The following is a 21,258-nucleotide window of genomic DNA, read 5'->3' as shown; positions in this document are numbered from 1 at the left end:
TCAGGAAGAGAATCACTTAGCCTTTCGACTAATTTTCAAATGATTGGATGCCTATTTTAAAACACTTTCTCTACATTTCAAGATAGCAGTTAGTTAATTTTGAGCATATCAAAGACAGCTGCAACTTTATTTTATTAATTTTCACAATTTTTATTTTTTATTCTAAGTCCACAGTCTCTGTCATTGAACTATGTTGAGTCGTGTGCCTGGTGATTGAACAGTTTACCAGGTGTGTTTTTGAATATAGTTCTTAATGGCTTCAGTGGTGTGCTGGTGTCTGCATGTTGAAGGAGTGGATTTCTGAAGTCATGGCGCCTGCTAAACAGACTGATTTGGGATATAAAGAAGGACTCGACCATTCATTGTGTAGCTGGGACCCTCGGGATTGCAAACAGAGGAAGATCTTCAAAGGTAAGTGATTTATTTTATCGCTATTTGGGATTCTGTGACGCCTGTGCTTGTTTGGAAAATATGTTATTGTGGGGTGCTGTCCTCAGATAATCGAATGCTATGCTTTCACCGTAAAGCCTTTTTGAAATCTGACAACGCAGTTCGATTGCCAAGATTCTAAGCTTTTAAATGATGTATGACACTTGTATTTTCATGAATGTTTAATATTACGATATTTCTATTTTGAATTTGGTGCTCTGCAATTTCACCGGATGTTGTCGTAGGTGTCCCGGTAGCGGTCCGCGAGCCCTAAGAGCTATTAAAACCATGTGCCCTGATTTAGTTAAAACTGGTTCCATCAGAGCCCTTACAAAACCTTTTACAACTGATTCATCATTGTCATACCTCATAGGGTCCAGAGTTTTCCTGGTTAGGTCAACAGATAAGGATAAACTCTGGGTCCCAGGGCAAAAAAATTGCCCCCCCCCCCCACTCTGGGACCTATGGTTGCCACCAGTCTGCTTGCCGTTCTCAGTTATCGTCAGGTACTGTATGTGGATGATCAGGGCTTTATACAGAAAAAGTTTCTTGGGCTACTTTGATTTGCCAAGTGGGTGAGATTTGAATTCCGTGTTTATCTTCATGGACAAACTTGTTGTTCAAACCTACGATGGCTCAGCTTCAAGGGAACGTATCTGCTATTTGTATTTCCAACTGAATTCCCTCCTGTTCCATGATTTAACAAGCGATGACCACTCCACTACCATTGTCAACTACCTCCTCACATGAACTGGAAGCCATGTCTCATGTGGCCCACTCATCCACTGGCACATTGAATGTTTCCTCTCCAAGCACTGTGAGGAAACCCCTGTCAATTTTCTCTCATTACTTTGTGTAGAGTCAATCACAAACACAATCACATTATTACACATCTATGACTCATTCTTAGCTCTTTTGTCTCACTGTGTAGTGTTTTTGTGTTATTGTCTTCCCAGTCAAATCCTGTCCTGCACTGGTCAAGCCTCTGAACACCTCAACTCATGCCTCATACCCTCATTCAATCACTGCTGTGATCCCTTCCTAAAATGGTGTACGTAGCCCTCTCATTCCTATTCCCCATAATATTGTACTATAAGTGTCTTTATTAAATGCTTTAGGTTAAAATAATTACTCTTTGACGATTTTTTAAACAGATTTTTAACATCTCTGTGTAACGATCGTCGTCGGGTGATGAGGAAGAGGACCAAAGCGCAGCTGGGAGCGAACACATGTTTATTCTTCACACTGAAATAAACACGTACACAAAACCAAGAAAATGCAGATACGTTAACTGCTCAAAACACAAAGAGGCAACACCCCACAAACAGCGTGGGGGAAAAAGGAACAACCTCTTGGGGCTAGGGGGCAGTATTGAGAATTTTGAAAAAAATATGTGCCCATTTTTAACTGCCTCCTACACCAACTCAGAAGCTAGAATATGCATATTATTGTTCAGGTTTGGATAGAAAACACTCTGAATTTTCTAAAACTGTTTGAATGGTGTCTGTAAGGATAACAGAACTCATATGGCAGTCAAAACCCTGAGACAAATTCTGACAGGAAGTGGATACCTGATGTGTTGAATTACCTTTAAGCCTATGCCATTGAAACACACAGGGGCTTATTAATTGTTGAGCACTTCCTATGGCTTCCACTAGATGTCACCAGTCTTTAGAAAGTGGTTTGAGTCTTATACTGTGAGAACTGAACGAACAAGAGCCTTGGAACGGTGGTGGCCGATTAGACTCTGGCGCGCGAGTTCATGTTGGGTACTCTCGTTCCGAAACGTTTGAAAAGAGAATGCAAATGTCCGCCTTGAATATTATTCATGTTCTGGTTGAAAAAGGCACTAATGATTTATGCTATACAACGTTTGACATGTTTGAACGAACATAAATATTTTTTTTCCCCTCGTTCATGATGAGAAGTTCGGCTGGCATAGATCATGTGCTAACAACACAGAGCTTTTTGGACATAAATTATTAGCTTTTTCGAACAAAACTACATTTGTTATGGACCTGGGATTCCTGGAAGTGACATCTGATGAAGAGAATCAAAGGTAATGGATTATTTACATAGTATTTTCGATTTTAGATCTCTCCAACATGGCGGTTAGTCTGTATCGCAAAGCGTATTTTTATGGGCGCAGTGCTCAGATTATTGCAAAGTGTGATTTCCCAGTAAGGTTATTTTTAAATCTGGCAATCCGGTTGCGTTCAAGAGATGTAAATCTATAATTCTTTGAATGACAATATAATATTTTACCAATGTTTTCGAATAGTAATTATTTAATTTGTCGTGCTGATTTGACTGGCGGTTATTGGAGGGAAACGATTTCCTCAACATCAACGCCATAGTAAAACGCTGTTTTTGGATATAAATATGAACTTGATAGAACTAAAAATGCATGTATTGTCTAACATAATGTCCTAGGAGTGTCATCTGATGGAGATTGTCAAAGGTTAGTGCATAATTTTAGCTGGTTTTCTGCTTTTGGTGATGCCTGTCTTTGAATTGACAAAACATTACACACAGCTATTGTCAATGTACTCTCCTAACATAATCTAACTTTATGCTTTCGCCGTAAAGCCTTTTTGAAATCGGACAACGTGGTTAGATTAAGGAGATGTTTATCTTTCAAAGGGTGTAAGATAGTTGTATTTTTGAGAAATTTGAATTATGACATTTAATTGTTTTCAAATTTGGCACTCTTGATATTTCACCTGTTGTTGATAGGGTGTACCAGGGGTGGGACGCATGCGTCCCACATAGCCCCTAGTACATAGAGATTAAAGGAAAAAGCTTCTACCAGTCCGTGGTGAGTAATCCCAGTTCTGATGTCCAGAAGTTATTTTCGGTCGTAAGAGACAGTAGCAGCAACATTATGTACAAAATAAGTTGTAAAACATCAGCCATACTCTTCGGCACCATTTCTGAGATATCTCTTGTTGAAACTGAACAAATTGTGGTACAGCAGGCTGCTCCAAAGCAAGAGAGCTATTAACTAGTGTTGAGCTGTGATGACAAGCCTTTTGTCTTCTGTATTTAAATTAGTCACTAACCAGGAGTGACATGACCTCCATTCCCCTGCTGGGAGGGATTCTAGACCCTCGTTTATGTAGCTCTATTTTAGAACAAGTTATTTCCTTCTTGAATGATTTTCATGACAAATCTACTAAAAAACCCTTGCTGGTCTCAACACAATATCCTCCTTGGCCAGATAACAATTTTCCTTAATAATTCCATTACTTAAATGAACTTCAAAATCGTCTCATGTCCTAGCTGTAGGCTACTTGTTTTAATGGCTCTAACATGCTCTAAGGTTCCAGCTTGTAGAGATGATCTAAAACATGTTTCCCAGCATTCTAAAATGAGTTGAAGAAAATGTGAATAAAAGTTATAAGGTGAAACATCGGAAACCAAACTTCTTAGGAGAGATTAATTTATTGAAAATCCTTTGAAATCAACATCGGAAGACACACTCAATCAGGCGGGGGCACACACTCAATGAAAGTCGAAACTTGAGAGAGTTTTACAAGATCAAGTCAGAAAATTACTTTGTTAGCAAAGGCATAATGGAGATTATGAGCCCCGGCTCTCATATCTGAAACTGTGCTGAGTGGAGGCTACAACTGCCTCGAAAACATCTCAGACATTACACTGGAGCGGAGACTGGCTGATTTCTCACTGTCACCCCTGAGGACACTGTTGATCCAAGGCATGTAGGCAGAGAGCTTCATGTAGACAGCGTATTTCCTCACGGCACAGGCCTTATCGAAGGACAGGATCCCTGCAGCATACACTCTGCCGTCTTTGGGGTCCTGGACTGCCAGGGCACCGCCTGCATCCCCAAAGCACACATTCTCCTGGTACTTGCTGGCTCCAGTACAGAACATGTTGTCGTCTATGGTTGGAGTGCTGCCACCACGGTTGTACTCTGCCTTACAGAAGCTATGCGATGCCACAGGCAATACCAGGTGTTTCAGTGACTCAGCGGGGGTGAAGTGGACCCCCCAACCCCAGCCTGTGATGATGCCTTTCTCCTGGGCTGCCTCAGCCAGGTCCTCACCCCTCTCAGGCAGAGGGATGGGCATCACAGCCTCGCTCAGGGTGAATGGCTCCTTCAGCTGAATCAGAGCCAGGTCGTTGTCCCAGTCTGACACGCTCTGGAAGCCTGGGTGCAGAACCACCTAGAAGGGGAAGGGAATAATTCATAGGACCTTTTTTTTGACGATCTACTGTATTTGTGCTCTAACTACCTATAAGACTGAAAATGATGATGTAGGTGAGAGAGCCCAGTGCAGTTCTGCTTGCTGTAAATACTGAATTGTCTGTATATTGTTTGAAAGAGATGGTAATGGGTATACTAGCTCACCTTTTCTACAGCAACTTCTTTGGAGTCATTGGCTTGGGAGTATCGCGTGATGCCTAGGTACACCTTGGGGATGATTGGTTCTTTCCCCTGGGTGTCCTGCCTACTCTTCCTGACAAACAAGTTCCTGCCAGCGGTCAGGACCCAGCGGTCAGAGATTAGAGCTCCCCCAGCGAAGCCCCCGTTCATGACGTTTTTACTCAGATAGACCATGGCCTGCCAGGGGACATGAGGGGCCAGGGTGCCCCCAACCATACGCCTGAAGCGCAGGTCTGGGCAAGAAACACAACAACATTATTTCTATACAATCTCTATATGGTTAAAACATCCCCAACTCAGCACCACCTAGCACTTACTGCTGTGCAACTCAAACACAACCATAAAAGATTATTGCAGAAAAATGAAATGTGCCTCAATACAATTCCAGCCTTTGTTTTAGTTTGAGTTTGAGTTTGCTAAAATCAACACTATTCACTTGAATACACATAACATTTGGTAGTAGCTTTCTGGAACCTTTTAGCTTTGACCTGACAAAAGTTCAGTAAATTCATTAATCATCTACTATTATCTAAAAAAAATAAGTGTTGTCATGACTTGAGCCAGACAAGGCTAGCTTTCACAGAATTACCTTGGAGGTCACAATACGCAGAAACCTAGATGAGGATGGAATTAGTGTCATTTCTCTTCTCAAACATTTTCCTGAAACGTTTGATGAGAGGTGGATTTTGAGGAATTTTACTTTTCAAGGCTTTCATGCTCTGTAGATTTTCCTAATGACATATTTTACCATCCAGCTTGGAGGAAGCTGAGACTGAGGATCTCTCCTTCCTTTCCTCCCTGCTTGCCTTCTCTTTGATCCCTGTCATCTCATGTGTGTCGCTGCTGAATCGATTTTTAAGATAATCGGGATAATAGCTGTGAGCCGTGAGACTTAACAAGGTTCTCACTTGAAAGTGATAGTGACATCCTCATTTTGGCCACAGCTACTGTATTCTCCAACAGGCTGAATAGGAACAGCTTGTGTCTGCTCAGCTCAGAGTTGCGTAAGGGGATCCATAGTGAAGATTGGCTTCAGAACATCCGATGAGAGTGACAGTGTAATTGAAATGTGAGTGATATCCTTACACGAACCAGTCACAATGGGCCAGCAAATATAATATGTTTCGGAAATAGACAAATTGCACGTGTGAAAACACACGTGTAATGTGTAAGTCCAATATTTTTGGGCGATATTCTGCATCAATGGTGTCACTAACACCCACCTTAACATAGACATGGGACAAGAAAGGTTGTCAATGATCTTTAAAATGTACATGTTTTTGTTTGAAAACGTTTCATCCCTCTCACTTTGTTGACATTTCAATCTAAATCAGAAAAAGTAAGCCCGTATTGGCATAAGGCAGGGAGTTGGTTATGTGTCAGTTAGACAGATAGCTACCTGAATTGTCTGACATCTCATCAATTGATTTGGTTTTGATTTTGATTTTGATTTTGATTTTGTCCTGTTCCAGACAGACACAGGAGGCCGCGAGGAGCACTACCAGGGATGACCTGCGGACAGAAGGAACACATAAGTACAGTACACACACACAGAGCCAACTGACAGACAGCGCCCAAACACTCACTAGTACCACAACTAACGGTTCCTTTACTTAGGAAGTCTCTGGGCTTGCTTGTTAACCTATATTTAGAAAAGGTCTCTAGCTAAAGCAATTTGAATGTTTTTTGAAAGATTTAAGTAGCTGTGTTTCCCTGCCATTTTACAAAGATCCATTGTCCAAAGACATTTCAGAGATTCATTTGGATTGGTACTGCAATGACAACAATTGCCAGGCAACTAGGGTTTTGTTGAAGAAAGAATATGAAAAGTATAACATACCACATTTTGATGGAAATATCTGTTTATCAGTTTGTATGTTGAGCTGTGTCTCCTCTGTAAAGACGATGGTACTCCGTGAGAAGTTATAGGACCAAGGCCTTATATCTGCTGAGGAGAGAACTCACCCCCTGTCTGCCCACCGCTGGGAATTTTGCTGGACACAGCTTCAGTTCTGATTCCCGAAAATCGGAGAGATTGCAAAATCTCTGTTCATGCCAACCCATTATTGGAATCGTGTCCAAACCCTAACCCTGACCCCATCTGGAGCTCAGCCACAGCCAACTAGTATCAGAGAAGACCATCTGAGGGATAAATCATTTCATAGGGTATGAATTATGAAATCAGAACAGGACACAGCACATCTATAATTTGTGCGTCAATTTGGTTTATTGAAAGTAAATGAGGTGCATATAAATGCCGCATCAGAGTGTATTATTTAAAAAATGTGATACCGTCATGGTTGTTGTTGTTTGTTGTTGACTCACATTTGCTGTTTACGACTCACTTTGGTAACACTGTACTTGACATCCAGCGTCATAAAACATTATGACACAGTCATAACCATGTCATAATATGTCATAACAGCTGACATAACTTGTCATAGCCTGTTATAATATGGTCATAACACTGTTATGACACATATTTGGACCTGTTGTGACATATATTGAGTTATTTTATGGCTGGTTATAACACCTACATAAGAGTGTCAAAACCCACAAAACCTACCACACAAGGCAAACCATTCCATTACACCATAGCCTACATGTCAACAGTATGTTTATGTTATATACAAATGTTTGAAATTGACCATATTCAATTATTGTAGTTGCTCACACATTGATGTCAGACATTTTTTTTTATAAACAAAAACATTTATTTCACCTTTATTTAACCAGGTAGGCCAGTTGAGAACAAGTCCTTTATTTAACCAGGTAGGCTAGTTGAGAACAAGTTCTCATTTACAACTGCGACCTGGCCAAGATAAAGCAAAGCAGTTCGACACAAACAACAACACAGAGTTACACATGGAATAAACAGAAGTACAGTCAATAACACAATAAAAAAATCCAGTGTTATTAACACTGGAGTGATAGATGTGCAGATGATGATGTGCAAGTAGAAATACTGGTGTGCAAAAGAACAAAAAAAGTAAATAAAACAATATGGGGATGGGTTGGCGCCCCCCCCCTTGGGTTGTGCCATGGCGGAGATCTTTGTGGGCTATACTCGGCCTTGTCTTCGGACGGTGAGTTGGTGGTTGTAGACATCCCTCTAGTGGTGTGGGGGCTGTGCTTTGGCAAAGTGGGTGGGGTTATATCCTGCCTGTTTGGCCCTGTCCGGGGGTATCATCGGATGGGGCCACAGTGTCTTCTGATCCCTCCTGTCTCAGCCTCCAGTATTTATGCTGCAGTAGTTTATGTGTCGGGGGGCTAGGGTCAGTCTGTTACATCTGGAGTATTCTCTTGTCTTATCCGGTGTCCTGTGTGAATGTAAATATGCTCTCTCTAATTCTCTCTTTCTCTCTTTCTTTCTTTCTCTCGGAGGACCTGAGCCCTAGGACCATGCCTCAGGACTACCTGGTATGATGACTCCTTGCTGTCCCCAGTCCACCTGGCCATGCTGCTGCTCCAGTTTCAACTGTTCTGCCTGCGGCTACGGAACCCTGACCTGTTCACCGGACGTACTTGTTGCACCCTCGACAACTACAATGATTATTATTATCTGACCATGCTGGTCATTTATGAACATTTTAACATCTTGACCATGTTCTGTTATAATATCCACCCGGCACAGCCAGAAGAGGACTGGCCACCCCTCATATCCTGGTTCCTCTCTAGGTTTCTTCCTAGGTTTTTGGCCATTCTAGGGAGTTTTTCCTAGGGAGTTTTTCCTAGCCACCGTGCTTCTTTCACATGCATTGCTTGCTGTTTGGGGTTTTAGGCTGGGTTTCTGTACAGCACTTTGAGATTTCAGCTGATGTACGAAGGGCTATATAAATACATTTGATTTGATTTGATTTGTAGGTAGTTGGATGGGCTATTTACAGATGGGCTGTGTATGATCGGTAAGCTGCTCAGATAGCTGATGCTTGAAGTTAGTCAGGGAGATATACCGTTGAAGTCGGAGGTTTACATACACCTTACCCAAATACATTTAAACTCAGTTTTTCACAATTCCTGACATTTAATTCTAGTAAAAGTTCCCTGTCTTAGGTCAGTTAGGATCACCACTTTATTTTAAGAATGTGAAATGCCAGAATAATAGTAGAGAGAATGATTTATTTCAGCTTTTATTTCTTTCATCGCATTCCCAGTGGGTCAGAAGTTTGCATACACTCAATTAGTATTTGGTAGCATTGCCTTTAAATTGTTTAACTTGGGTCAAAGGTTTTGGGTAGCCTTCCTCAAGCTTCCCACAATATGTTGGGTGAATTTTGGCCCATTCCTCCTGGCAGAGCTGGTGTAACTGAGTCAGATTTGTAGGCCTCCTTGCACACACACGCTTTTTCAGTTCTGCCCACAGATTTTCTATCGGATTGAGGTCAGGGCTTTGTGATCGCCACTCCAATACATTAACTTTGTTGTCCTTAAGCCATTTTGCCACAACATTGGAAGTATGTTTGGGGTCATTGTCCATTTGGAAGACCCATTTGAGACCAAGCTTTAACTTCCTGACTGATGTCTTGAGATGTTGCTTCAATATGTCCACATAATTTTCCTACCTCATGATGCCATCTATTTTGTGAAGTGCACCAGTCCCTCCTGCAGCAAAGCACCCCCACAACATGATGCTGCCACCCCCGTGCTTCACGGTTGGGATGGTGTTCTTCGGCTTGCAAGCCTCCCACTTTTTCCTCCAAACAGAACGATGGTCATTATGGCCAAACAGTTCTATTTTTGTTTCATCAGATCAGAGGACATTTCTCCAAAAAGTATGATCTTTGTCCCCATGTGCAGTTGCAAACTGTAGTCTGGCTTTTTTTATGGTGGTTTTGGAGCAGTGGCTTCTTCCTTGCTGAGCGGCCTTCCTTTCTGAGTGGCCTTATGTTGATATAGGACTCGTTTTACTGTGGATATAGATACTTTTGTACCTGTTTCCTCCAACATCTTCACAAGGTCCTTTGCTGTTGTTCTGGGATTGATTTGCACTTTTTGCACCAAAGTACGTTCATCTCTAGGAGATTTTCACCAAAGTTGATTTGTCACGTGCGCTGAATACAGTGAAATGCTTACTTACAGGCTCTAACCAATAGTGCATAAAAGGTATTAGGTGAGCAACAGGTAAGTAAAGAAATAAAACAACAGTAAAAAGACAGGCTATATACAGTAGCGAGGCTATAAAAGTAGCGAGGCTACATACAGACACCGGTTAGTCAGACTGATTGAGGTAGTATGTACATGTAGATATGGTTAAAGTGACTATGCATATATGATGAACAGAGAGTAGCAGTAACGTAAAAGAGGGGTTGGCGGGTGGTGGGTGGCGGGACCCAATGCAGATAGTCCGGGTAGCCATTTGATTACCTGTTCAGGAGTCTTATGGCTTGGGGGTAAAAACTGTTGAGAAGCCTTTTTGTCCTAGACTTGGCACTCCGGTACCGCTTGCCAAGCGGTAGTAGAGAGAACAGTCTATGACTGGGGTTGCTGGGGTCTTTGACAATTTTTAGGGCCTTTCTCTGGCACCGCCTGGTGTAAAGGTCCTGGATGGCAGGCAGATTAGCCCCAGTGATGTACTGGGCCGTACGCACTACCCTCTGTAGTGCCTTGTGGTTGGAGGCCGAGCAGTTATCATACCAGGCAGTGATGCAACCAGTCAGGATGCTTTCGATGTTGCAGCTGTAGAACCTTTTGAGAATCTCAGGACCCATGTCAAATCTTTTTAGTTTCCTGAGGGGGAATAGGCTTTGTCGTGCCCTCTTCACGACTGTCATGGTGTGTTTGGATCATTCTAGTTTGTTGTTGATGTGGACACCAAGGAACTTGAAGCTCTCAACCTGCTCCACTACAGCCCCGTTGATGAGAATGGGGGCGTGCTCGGTCCTCCTTTTCCTGTGGTCCACAATCATCTCCTTAGTCTTGGTTACGTTGAGGGATAGGTTGTTATTCTGGCACCACCTGGCCAGGTCTCTGACCTCCTCCCTATAGGCTGTCTCGTCGTTGTCGGTGATCAGGCCTACCACTGTTGTGTCGACTGCAAACTTAATGAATAGGTTGGAGTCGTGCCTGGCCATGCAGTCATGGGTGAACAAGGAGTACAGCAGGGGACTGAGCACACACCCCTGGGGAGCTCCAGTGTTGAGGACCAGCATGGCAGATGTGTTGCTACCTACCCTCACCACCTGGCCCGTCAGGAAGTCCAGGATCCAGTTGCAGAGGGAGGTGTTTAGTCCCAGGATCCTTAGCTTAGTGATGAGCTTTGAGGGTACTATGGTGTTGAACGCTGAGCTGTAGTCAATGAACAGCATTCTCACATAAGTGTTCCTTTTGTCCAGGTGGGAAAGGGCAGTGTGGAGTGCAATAGAGATTGCATCATCTGTGGATCTGTTAGGGCGATATGCAAATTGGAGTGGGTCTAGGGTTTCTGGGATAATGGTGTTGATGTGAGCCATTACCAGCCTTCCACTAACTGTTGCTACGGGTCGGTAGTCATTTAGGCAGGTTACCTTAGTGTTCTTGGGCACAGGGACTATGGTGGTCTGCTTGAAACATGTTGGTATTACAGACTCAATCAGGGACATGTTGAAAATGTCAGTGAAGACACTTGCCAGTTGGTCAGCACATGCCAGGAGCACACATCCTGGTAATCCATCTGGCCCCGCAGCCTTGTGTATGTTATTTTTTATTATTTTTTACCTCTTTTTTTCTCCCCAATTTCTTGGTATCCAATTGGTACTTACAGTCTTGTCTCATCGCTGCAACTCCCATACGGACTCTGGAGAGGCGAAGGTCGAGAGCCATGCGTCCTCTGAAACACAACCCAACCTAGCCGCGCTGCTTCTTGACACAATGCCCATCCAACCCGGAAGCCAGCAGCACCAATGTGTCAGAGGAAACACCGTACACCTGGCGACCTGGTCAGTGTGCACTGCGCCCGGCCCGACACAGGAGTCGCTAGTGCGCGATGAGACAAGGATATCCCTGCCGGCCAAACCCTCCCTAACCCGGACGATGCTGGGCCAATTGTGCACTGCCCCATGGGCCTCCCGGTCGCTGCCGGCTGCGACAGAGCCTAGGCTCAAACCTCGAATCTCTGGTGGCACAGCTAGCACCTTAGACCACTGCGCCACCCGGGAGGCTAGCCTTGTGTATGTTGACCTGTTTAAAGGTCTTACTCACGTCGGCAACGGAGAGCATGATCACACAGTCGTCCGGAACAGCTGATGCTCTCATGCATGCCTCAGTGTTGCTTGCCTCGAAGTGAGCATAGAAGTGATTTAGCTCGTCTGGTAGGCTCGTGTCACCGGGCAGCTCGCGGCTGTGCTTCCCTTTGTAGTCTGTAATAGTTTGCAAGCCCTGCCACATAAGACGAGCATCGGAGCCAGTGTAATATGATTCAATCTTAGCCCTGTATTGACACTTTGCCTGTTTGATGGTTTGTCACAGGGCATAGCAGGATTTCTTATGAGCTTCCGGGTTAGAGTCCCACACCTTGAAAGCGGCAGCTCTACCCTTTAGCTCAGTGCGAATGTTGCCTGTAATCCATGGATTCTGGTTGGGGTATGTACATACAGTTACTGTGGGGACGACGTCCTTGATGCACTTATTGATAAAGCCAGTGACTGATGTGGTGTACTCCTCAATGCCATCGGAAGAATCCCGGAACATGTTCCAGTCTGTTCTAGCAAAACAGTCCTGTAGTTTAGTGTCTGCTTCATCTGACCGCTTTTTTATTGAGCGAGTCACTGGTGCTTCCTGTTTTAATTTTTGCTTATAAGCAGGAATCAGGAGGACAGAGTTGTGGCCGGATTTACCAAATGGAGGGCGAGGGAGAGCTTTGTATGTGTCTCTGTCTGTGGAGTACAGGTGATCTAGAATTTTTTTCCCTCTGGATGCACATTTAACATGTTGATATAAATTTGCTAGAACTGATTTAAGTTTCCCTGCATTAAAGTCTCCGGCCACTAGGAGCTCCACCTCTGGGTGAGTGGTTTCCTGTTTGCTTATTTCCTTATACAGCTGACTGAGTTCCAGCTTTGTGAAATCATGTGAATTCCACTTGGCTGTTGACAGAGGGAGAGAGAACAGGTAGCCTAGTAGTGTAAAGTTGAGTAAACTATTAGTCTGTCCCTTTGCCATGCTTCTTGTCTCTCAACAACATTAGGAAAAGTGCAGCCTTGCAACTAAAGAATTTGCTGGTGTTGGGGAAAGAAATTGTAGTATTATGTGACTTTCTTCCACTGGGAGATCTGGTCATTATCTGATGTATTCAATTCTGAGTTTGCATCCCAATATTACACTTTATATACGTCATAGAATACTGAATATAACAAAACTGTTAGACATAGAAACACCGAATTTTCTGCATTAAAAAAAATCGAATAATGTTTATAAATGATTAAATTATGAAAAATAAGAATATCACTCCACCCGTGAGGCCACTAGATAATTTGACTGCAGGACAGGGCTACTACCACATCCCAGTTGAAAGCACCTTCTGACATGCATCAGTGTGCGATCTCATTCTTATGGCCACTCGTTGGAGTGGAGTAGTTTGTTCATAGCCATCCTCCTTTTTGTCCGTGCAAAATTATTTTGCTATAGTATCGATTAAATGTAAAATGAGAGGCTTTCATTGACAAACAGAAAAAAAGCTGCAGTGCTTTGTAGCAAAGAGGTGAGCGTACAACGTACAGTATGTTGTCGTGTACTTATATTGCTGTAGATCTAGGGATTGATACTGGCTGAACAGTATCATGTACCTCATCAGTGTAATTAAAGCATATACAACAGCCATTGTTAATAGGAACTGTGTCAGGGCTAACGAGTTAGCAGATTGTCTCTCAGATGGTCTCATCGGTATCATTCATTCATGTTTCTGAAACAAGTGGGCGGGCTGGCATAACGCAATGACTGATGCAAGGACAGAGGGATGGATTGCCTGGCACTGTAATGCTGTTGATGTCTCTGAACTGTCATGCTCTTAGTGCCTGATGTTACATAAGACTGGTAACGTCATTGTGGCTCTATGTCACACTGTCACAACCACTGATTGTCCTTAGTGCTTGTGATTCCAGACTGGAACCTGTGTGTTGTGTATCACACTACAGGACAGGACATGATGTACAGGTACGTGTACAGATAAAAACACCCATCTGCCAGCAGCCATTACATTACATTTAGCATTTCACGTGTGTGTGTGTGTGTGTGTGTGTGTGTGTCAAATCAAATGTTATTTGTTACATGCGCCAAATACAACAGTGAAATGCTTACTTACAAACTCTTTCCCAAAGATGTAGAGTTTTAGATAAAATGATAAAAAAAGCGAGAAATAAAACACACAAGCATGAAGCTATATACAAGGAGTACCAATACCATATCAATGTGCAGGGATACGTGGTAGTTGAGGTAAATATGTACATGTACAGGAGGCTGGGGCTCCCGAGTGGCACAGCGGTCTAAGGCACTGCATCTCAGTGCAAGAGGTGTCACTACAGTCCCTGGTTTGAATCCAGGCTGTATCACATCCGGCCGTGATTGAAAGTCCCATAGAGCGGCGCACAATTGGCCCGGTGTCGTCCGGGTTTGGCCGGGTAGGCTGTCATTGTGAATAAGAATTTGTTCTTAACTGACTTGCCTAATTAAATAAAGGTTAAATAAATATACACTGCTCAAAAAAATAAAGGGAACACTTAAACAACACAATGTAACTCCAAGTCAATCACACTTCTGTGAAATCAAACTGTCCACTTAGGAAGCAACACTGATTGACAATACATTTCTTTCACATGCTGTTGTGCAAATGGAATAGACAACAGGTGGAAATTATAGGCAATTAGCAAGACACCCCCAATAAAGGAGTGGTTCTGCAGGTGGGGACCACAGACCACTTCTCAGTTCCTATGCTTCCTGGCTGATGTTTTGGTCACTTTTGAATGCTGACGGTACTTTCACTCTAGTGGTAGCATGAGACGGAGTCTACAACCCACACAAGTGGCTCAGGTAGTGCAGCTCATCCAGGATGGCACATCAATGCGAGCTGTGGCAAGAAGGTTTGCTGTGTCTGTCAGCGTAGTGTCCAGAGCATGGAGGCACTACCAGGAGACAGGCCAGTACATCAGGAGACGTGGAGGAGGCCGTAGGAGGGCAACAACCCAGCAGCAGGACCGCTACCTCCTCCTTTGTGCAAGGAGGAGCAGGAGGAGCACTGCCAGAGCCCTGCAAAATGACCTCCAGCAGGCCACAAATGTGCATGTGTCTGCTCAAACGGTCAGAAACAGACTCCATGAGGGTGGTATGAGGGCCCGACGTCCACAGGTGGGGGTTGTGCTTACAGCCCAACACCGTGCAGGACGTTTGGCATTTGCCAGAGAACAGCAAGATTGTCAAATTCGCCACTGGCACCCTGTGCTCTTCACAGATGAAGCAGGTTCACACTGAGCACGTGACAGAGTCTGGAGACGCCGTGGAGAACGTTCTGCTGCCTGCAACATCCTCCACCATGACCGGTTTGGCGGTGGGTCAGTCATGGTGTGGGGTGGCATTTCTTTGGGGGGCCGCACAGCCCTCCATGTGCTCGCCAGAGGTAGCCTGACTGCCATTAGGTTCCAAGATGAGATCCTCAGACCCCTTGTGAGACCATATGCTAGTGCGGTTGGCCCTGGGTTCCTCCTAATGCAAGACAATGCTAGACCTCATGTGGCTGGAGTGTGTCAGCAGTTCCTGCAAGAGGAAGGCATTGATGCTATGGACTGGCCCGCCCGTTCCCCAGACCAGAATCCAATTGAGCACATCTGGGACATCATGTCTCGCTCCATCCACCAACGTCACGTTGCACCACAGACTGTCCAGGAGTTGGCGGATGCTTTAGTCCAGGTCTGGGAGGAGATCCCTCAGGAGACCATCCGTCACCTCATCAGGAGCATGGCCAGGCGTTGTAGGGAGGTCATACAGGCACGTGGAGGCCACACACACTACTGAGCCTCAGTTTGACTTGTTTTAAGGACATTACATCAAAGTTGGATCAGCCTGTAGTGTGGTTTTCCACTTTAATTTTGAGTGTGACTCCAAATCCAGACCTCCATGGGTTGATAAATTGGATTTCCATTGATTCTTTTTGTGTGATTTTGTTGTCAGCACATTCAACTATGTAAAGAAAAAAGTATTTAATAAGATTATTTAATTCATTCAGATCTAGGATGTGTTATTTTAGTGTTCCCTTTATTTTTTTGAGCAGTGTGTGTGTGTATGTATATATATATATATATATATATATATATAGCACAACACAATCATCCTAACCGGAAAAATGTAGGCTACATTTGTCCTATCGCTAACTGAGGAAAGATTGACCCAACACAAGCAGTCATATTTTCTAACTCTCGGCTGACGTAAACTACAATATGAATTAGCTAATTGCAATTACTATGTATAATTAATCACATCACGGGGTGAGCTCACCATTGATCGAAATAATTAGGTAAAACACTTTCTAGAAATCGACAGTAATCCGACGATTAGTTTCAGCGCGCAGCCATGCATTTTTTCCCCTCACAGAAACCGAAGATAATAAAAGACAAGATGAGTTTGGTCTGTTTATAGTGTTGAAGGGGTGTGTCATCTACCGTCGTTCACATCCCACCATTCATTTCCGGAAGTCCTCAAAAAATGAGTGAACTCTTACTCACCTCATTTTGTTATAACATCTTTGGTCAAACGGATGATTACGTGAAACCCAGAATGCATTGTATGTCAACAAACATGGCTCCATACACATAGCTGGAATTAGCTTAGCTCATCATAATCAGTATAACCTTCAAATAAGTATTTTACACACATAATATGTGCCCATTACAATCTATGCAAGAATCGGAATGCATGATTTGTCACCCAGAATTGAAAACATGTGAATAAAACAGTAAATACACAAATAATTACCTCACAAAACATTTTCTGATGGTGATTTATTGATACAAGTGACGCATGCCGGCAGTCAATCACGTCCCCTCTCACTCTGAGCCATTCAGTGTTGTTGTTTATGTATGTAGCTAGTGAGCTAAGCTGTAGCATTAGCAATGTCTTTCAAAAGGAGACAACTCACAAATGTGGAAATTATGGAGATTTTTTTTTTACAATTCTGACAATGAGTCTGAGTCTGAAAGTCAGGAATCAGATTCTGACAGTGAGGAGCTGCCCCCCCCCCCCCCCCCCCCCCCAACCTTGTAGCCATTGAGAACCCTGAATCTGAGGTTCCCTTGTCCACTGATCAAGTACCAGGTCCCTTTGAAGATGCTGGTGGTGATGGAGGGAGACCGACAGTGGATGAAGTACAGGAGTTCTGTGGTAGCTGGAAGGCCACCAGTCATTTCACCCCTCCTGGCCCTGCTGTTTGTTTTGATGAGTCCCAGTCTGGAGTCCATTTCCATCTGAGGCAGAGTGCTTCAAGTTGTTTCTGACAGAGGAGCTGGTGGGAAACATAGTACAGGAGACCAATCGCTATGCCTTGGAGCTACAGGAGAAGAGAGAGCCAGGAGTGAGGGGGAAACTCGCTAAATGGGTGACAACCACAATGAGTGAAATGTATACCTTCCTGGTGACAGTCCTCCTCATGGGGATAGTAAAGAAGAACTCCCTAAGAGAATACTGGAGCACAGATCCTATGTTTGCAACTCCCTTCTTTGCCACCCTCTTTTCCCAAGACCGCTTCCTAATTCTGCTGCGATGCCTGCATTTCGTCAACAATGCTACTGCCATCCTAAGTGACCCGTTATACAAAATAAGAATTGTTCTTATCAGCCTGACTAGGGCTGGGCGATATATCGATATAAAAAATATATCGATATATATTTTAAATGTGATATGAAATTAGACCATTTCGCATATATCGATATAGTTGAAATGTTCGCTTTGATCCTTGCTCCAAGCAAGCTGCAGACCCGGAGCTCTCTGCGCTGCTCCCCGCGCCTCCTCTTTCATGCACAGAGGGCGGAGGGGCAGGAACAGACACTTCAACAAACATGGAGGAAGCAACAGCGTCTGCGGAGCGTTTTGACGAGGAATTGGTTAGTAAAAGAAAAAGCATTGGCTCAGTCATTTGGAGATGGTTCGGATTCAAAGTATCAGATGAGCAACAAAATCACGTTATATGTAGGCAGTGCCATAAAAAAAGTTACAGCCAGGGGTGGAAGCACTACAACTCTTTTTCACCACCTAAAACAGTGGCACAAACTGCAATACGAAGAGTGTGTGAAACTGCGCGCTGCAGAAGCCCCAGCCGCAAGCCGTCGACAACCCGGAAAAGCCCCGAAACAAAGCTCACTGCAAACTTCATTTTCCCGCAGTGAGCCTTTATGAAAAGAAAATTGGCAAGTGGTGTACTATAACTAAAGCGGTGTCCTATCACATTGCTAAAGATATGGTCCCTGTTGCAACTGTGGAACAAGTCGGATTCAAAAAGCTACTGAAAACTATGGACCCGAGATATGAGCTTCCCAACTACTTTACACGAGAAGCACTGCCACAAATGTCCACTGAAGTCAGGCAGAGCCTTGCTGACCGGCTCGCTAACGGGACCCATTTTGGCGTTGACCAGCGATATGTGGGTCGAGCAGGACAATGTGAGCCTTTACATGAAGCGTGACATGTTCACTTCATTCAACGACTGGGGGAGATGAAAACAACGTCGTGTCTCCAAAACAAGTTATTTCCCCCCAGGATCACACCGGTGAGCATATAGCTGAGGCCTCGCAGGACGCAAGCTGGGAAACTCCAAGAAAAGCATCCGGTTGCTATAACAACCGCCAACGGGAGCGACGTGGTCAGAGCGGTGGAGCTGAACGATGAGGATGCAGTGCTTCGGTCAGACTACACTTGGCTATTGGGGAGTGCAGTGTTTTATTAAGGACTATTCACATATTTTACTTTAAAGAAAAAAACATATTAAAATATTAGTTTTTCATTATTTTCCTTTGTGTCTGTCTGCAACTTGTTTTGTTTTATGCTGCTGTCTTGGCCAAAAATGGATTAATAAAACACAAAACATAAAGTGCTAAAAGTAAAATCACTTACAATACAGGATGGTAGATTTCAGAACCATATTTATTAGGTTATTGGATAAGAATTAGTGATGCATTGATGTGTTTACCACTTTAATGTTACAGCTGGTAAAGGTGAGGTAATTATGACTTTAAAATGCTGGTTAGCCTGTTGATATCATCAAGGTAACATATTTAGTTATTATGATAGACTATAGTTTTTTCTCTGGATTGAAGAGCCAACTGCAAAGTAACTAGAAACTAATGTTGACACGTAGGTAGGCCTAAACATTGTGGAGTTTTTAGTGGAGTAGAAATATGAAGTAGCATTAAATACTAAGCATAAATACTAAGAACAACAACAAGAACGAAACATCAGTAAATGTACATACAGTATAGTCATCATTTATAAATTATACACAAATAATAATACATAAAAATCACTTACAGGATTCAAATTCACAAAATAAATGAATATAATATTTGATATTTATGATTAGGACTGGCGTTGATTAAAAAAAATAAACTATGAAACAAGAAAATAATAATGTAGAATATTTCTAAAGCTTGATTTTGGAAAGCACTTAGTTGTATGAGTGTGTTAAAGTGAAAACAGAGTCAAATTTTCTCGCATAAGCACATTTGTTTAATAGTTTTTTTATGTTTCTGACAGGACATGGCATGAATGACAAGCGCGTCACCCGGGCCATTTCTCTGTGCAAGAGAATTGTAAGCTGTTTTTGGTACAGCTGGAAGAAAAGGAGACATCTTGCTGAAGTCCAGATTCAGCTGGGTCTGCCAAGTCACCAACTCATAACCGAGTCTGCCACACGCTGGGGATCAAGGCAGCAGATGATAGAGAGAGTCCTGGAGCAGGAAGGAGCACTGGCCAAAGTCCTGTCTAATGACAAAAAGACCAGGCACCTTGTCCCTACCTGGCAGGACTTAGAGGTCCTAGAAGCAGTCCAAAAGGTCCTGAAACCTCTCCAGGACTTTACCGATGCTTTGTCAGGTGAGGAGTACGTCACTCTATCATATGTAAAACCTGTGCTGCACCTTTTTAACGAAAGTCTCCTGGCATGTGAAGAGGGTGATAGCGAGCTTTGCAAATCGATCAAGACCAGCATTGTTGAGTACCTCAACCACAAGTATTCTGACCCAGCCACTACTGACCTATTGGAGATGGCTTCATTTGTGGATCCACGCTTCAGGGCCACCTATATCCCAAGTGAAAAAGTTGATGCATTGAAGCACAGAGCTGTCTTGGAGGTGGAGACGCTACTGGCTGATCAGAGCAGCTGTCAACCGCCTTACCTACGTGTGCCAACTGTGCCTGAGCCTGCAGATGGAGAAGCAGCAGTGGCACCAAAAGCTAAGACACTGGCAAGCAGCGCACAGCCACCACCACTGCGCCACCAACCAAGAGGGAGGCTATTGAAAATGAACTGTCAAGTTACTTGCAGTCAGCAAGTGTGGAGAGTGACACTGATCCCCTCAAGTGGTGGAAGGATCATGAAGTTGTCTTTCCAGCTCTGAGCCACCTGGCAAAAAAAAGTATCTCTTGGTACCAGCTACCAGTTCACCCTCCGAAAGGGTTTTCAGCTGCAGTGGCAATATCGTGACCTGCCACAGAGCATCTCTGAAGCCGGATGCCGTTGACAGGCTGGTGTTTCTCGCACAAAATCTTTAAACGAAGGAGGACACGCTTGTCTTCTAATGTCTACCTCAAGACAGCATTACTGTTTATCAAAGTAAAAAAAGAGGGGGAAAATGTTTATTGAGTTGATAGTCTGTTTCTTGTGCAACTGGTTGAGGCTGTTCAGATAAGAAATTGAGTTAACAAAAAGCAAATGGTAATGTCAGGCTGATGTTTAAAACACATTTTCTCAAACTGAGCACTTTATTTTGTTCTTTATTTATATATAATTGCTGCCCTTACTAGGGTTTGTCATATTTTATTATTTTGTAATGTTCGTTATTTGCATCTGTGGATTTGTTAGAAAGGAGAAGAAATCTGTAATTTGATTTTAATAAGCCATTTAAAGTTGTCAAACTAAAAAAAAAGTTGACTTTTCTCATAAATATATATAATATTTATTTCAGAAAAAGATAGGCCTATTTTATTTTATAGGCTATTTTTGTTTAAGATATTTGTATTTATTTAAATGTGCACCTTATGGAGCTTTGATTTCCAAAAAGGTCGTCCTGTTGTTCTACAGTGTTTATGTTTACATGTTGTTGTTATTTGAACAGCTGAGCATTTAATCTGAACCAGGTGAAGAGCCCTGTTTATTATTTATTCATTTGATTTTTCAACTGTTCACTGAAATAGCCGCTTTCAATAAAACTACTTGAGACATGTCATATCTGGCTTTGACTTTGACTGAA

The 21,258-nt window shown here is 43.2% G+C and overlaps 1 protein-coding gene across 1 annotated transcript; it reads right to left on the bottom strand.

The window, feature by feature from the left end:
- Positions 1–3,854: 3,854 nt before the first annotated feature.
- On the bottom strand, positions 3,855–6,817 carry LOC123739194 (haptoglobin-like). The gene is made up of 4 exons (XM_082971909.1): positions 6,681–6,817; positions 6,240–6,352; positions 4,805–5,073; positions 3,855–4,619 (listed from the first exon to the last, which is right to left on the bottom strand). The coding sequence occupies exons 1-4, from the start codon at positions 6,683–6,685 to the stop codon at positions 4,056–4,058; spliced, it is 951 nt and encodes a 316-aa protein (XP_082828035.1). The 5' UTR covers positions 6,686–6,817; the 3' UTR covers positions 3,855–4,055.
- Between the last annotated feature and the right edge of the window lie 14,441 nt (positions 6,818–21,258).

Source organism: Salmo salar, unplaced genomic scaffold (genome assembly GCF_965601325.2).
Source record: "Salmo salar unplaced genomic scaffold, fSalSal1 ptg000432l, whole genome shotgun sequence".
Taxonomy (NCBI): domain Eukaryota; kingdom Metazoa; phylum Chordata; class Actinopteri; order Salmoniformes; family Salmonidae; genus Salmo; species Salmo salar.
This window is presented reverse-complemented; position numbering and strand designations above follow the sequence as displayed.

Bases quoted from the DNA above. Each gene is read 5' to 3' on its own strand.
- LOC123739194 (XM_082971909.1), bottom strand. The intron at 5,074-6,239 runs GTAGCTATCTGT...TTTCTTGCCCAG, and splicing joins TGAGATGTCAGACAATTCAG to ACCTGCGCTTCAGGCGTATG. The intron at 4,620-4,804 runs GTGAGCTAGTAT...TTCCCCTTCTAG, and splicing joins AAGAAGTTGCTGTAGAAAAG to GTGGTTCTGCACCCAGGCTT.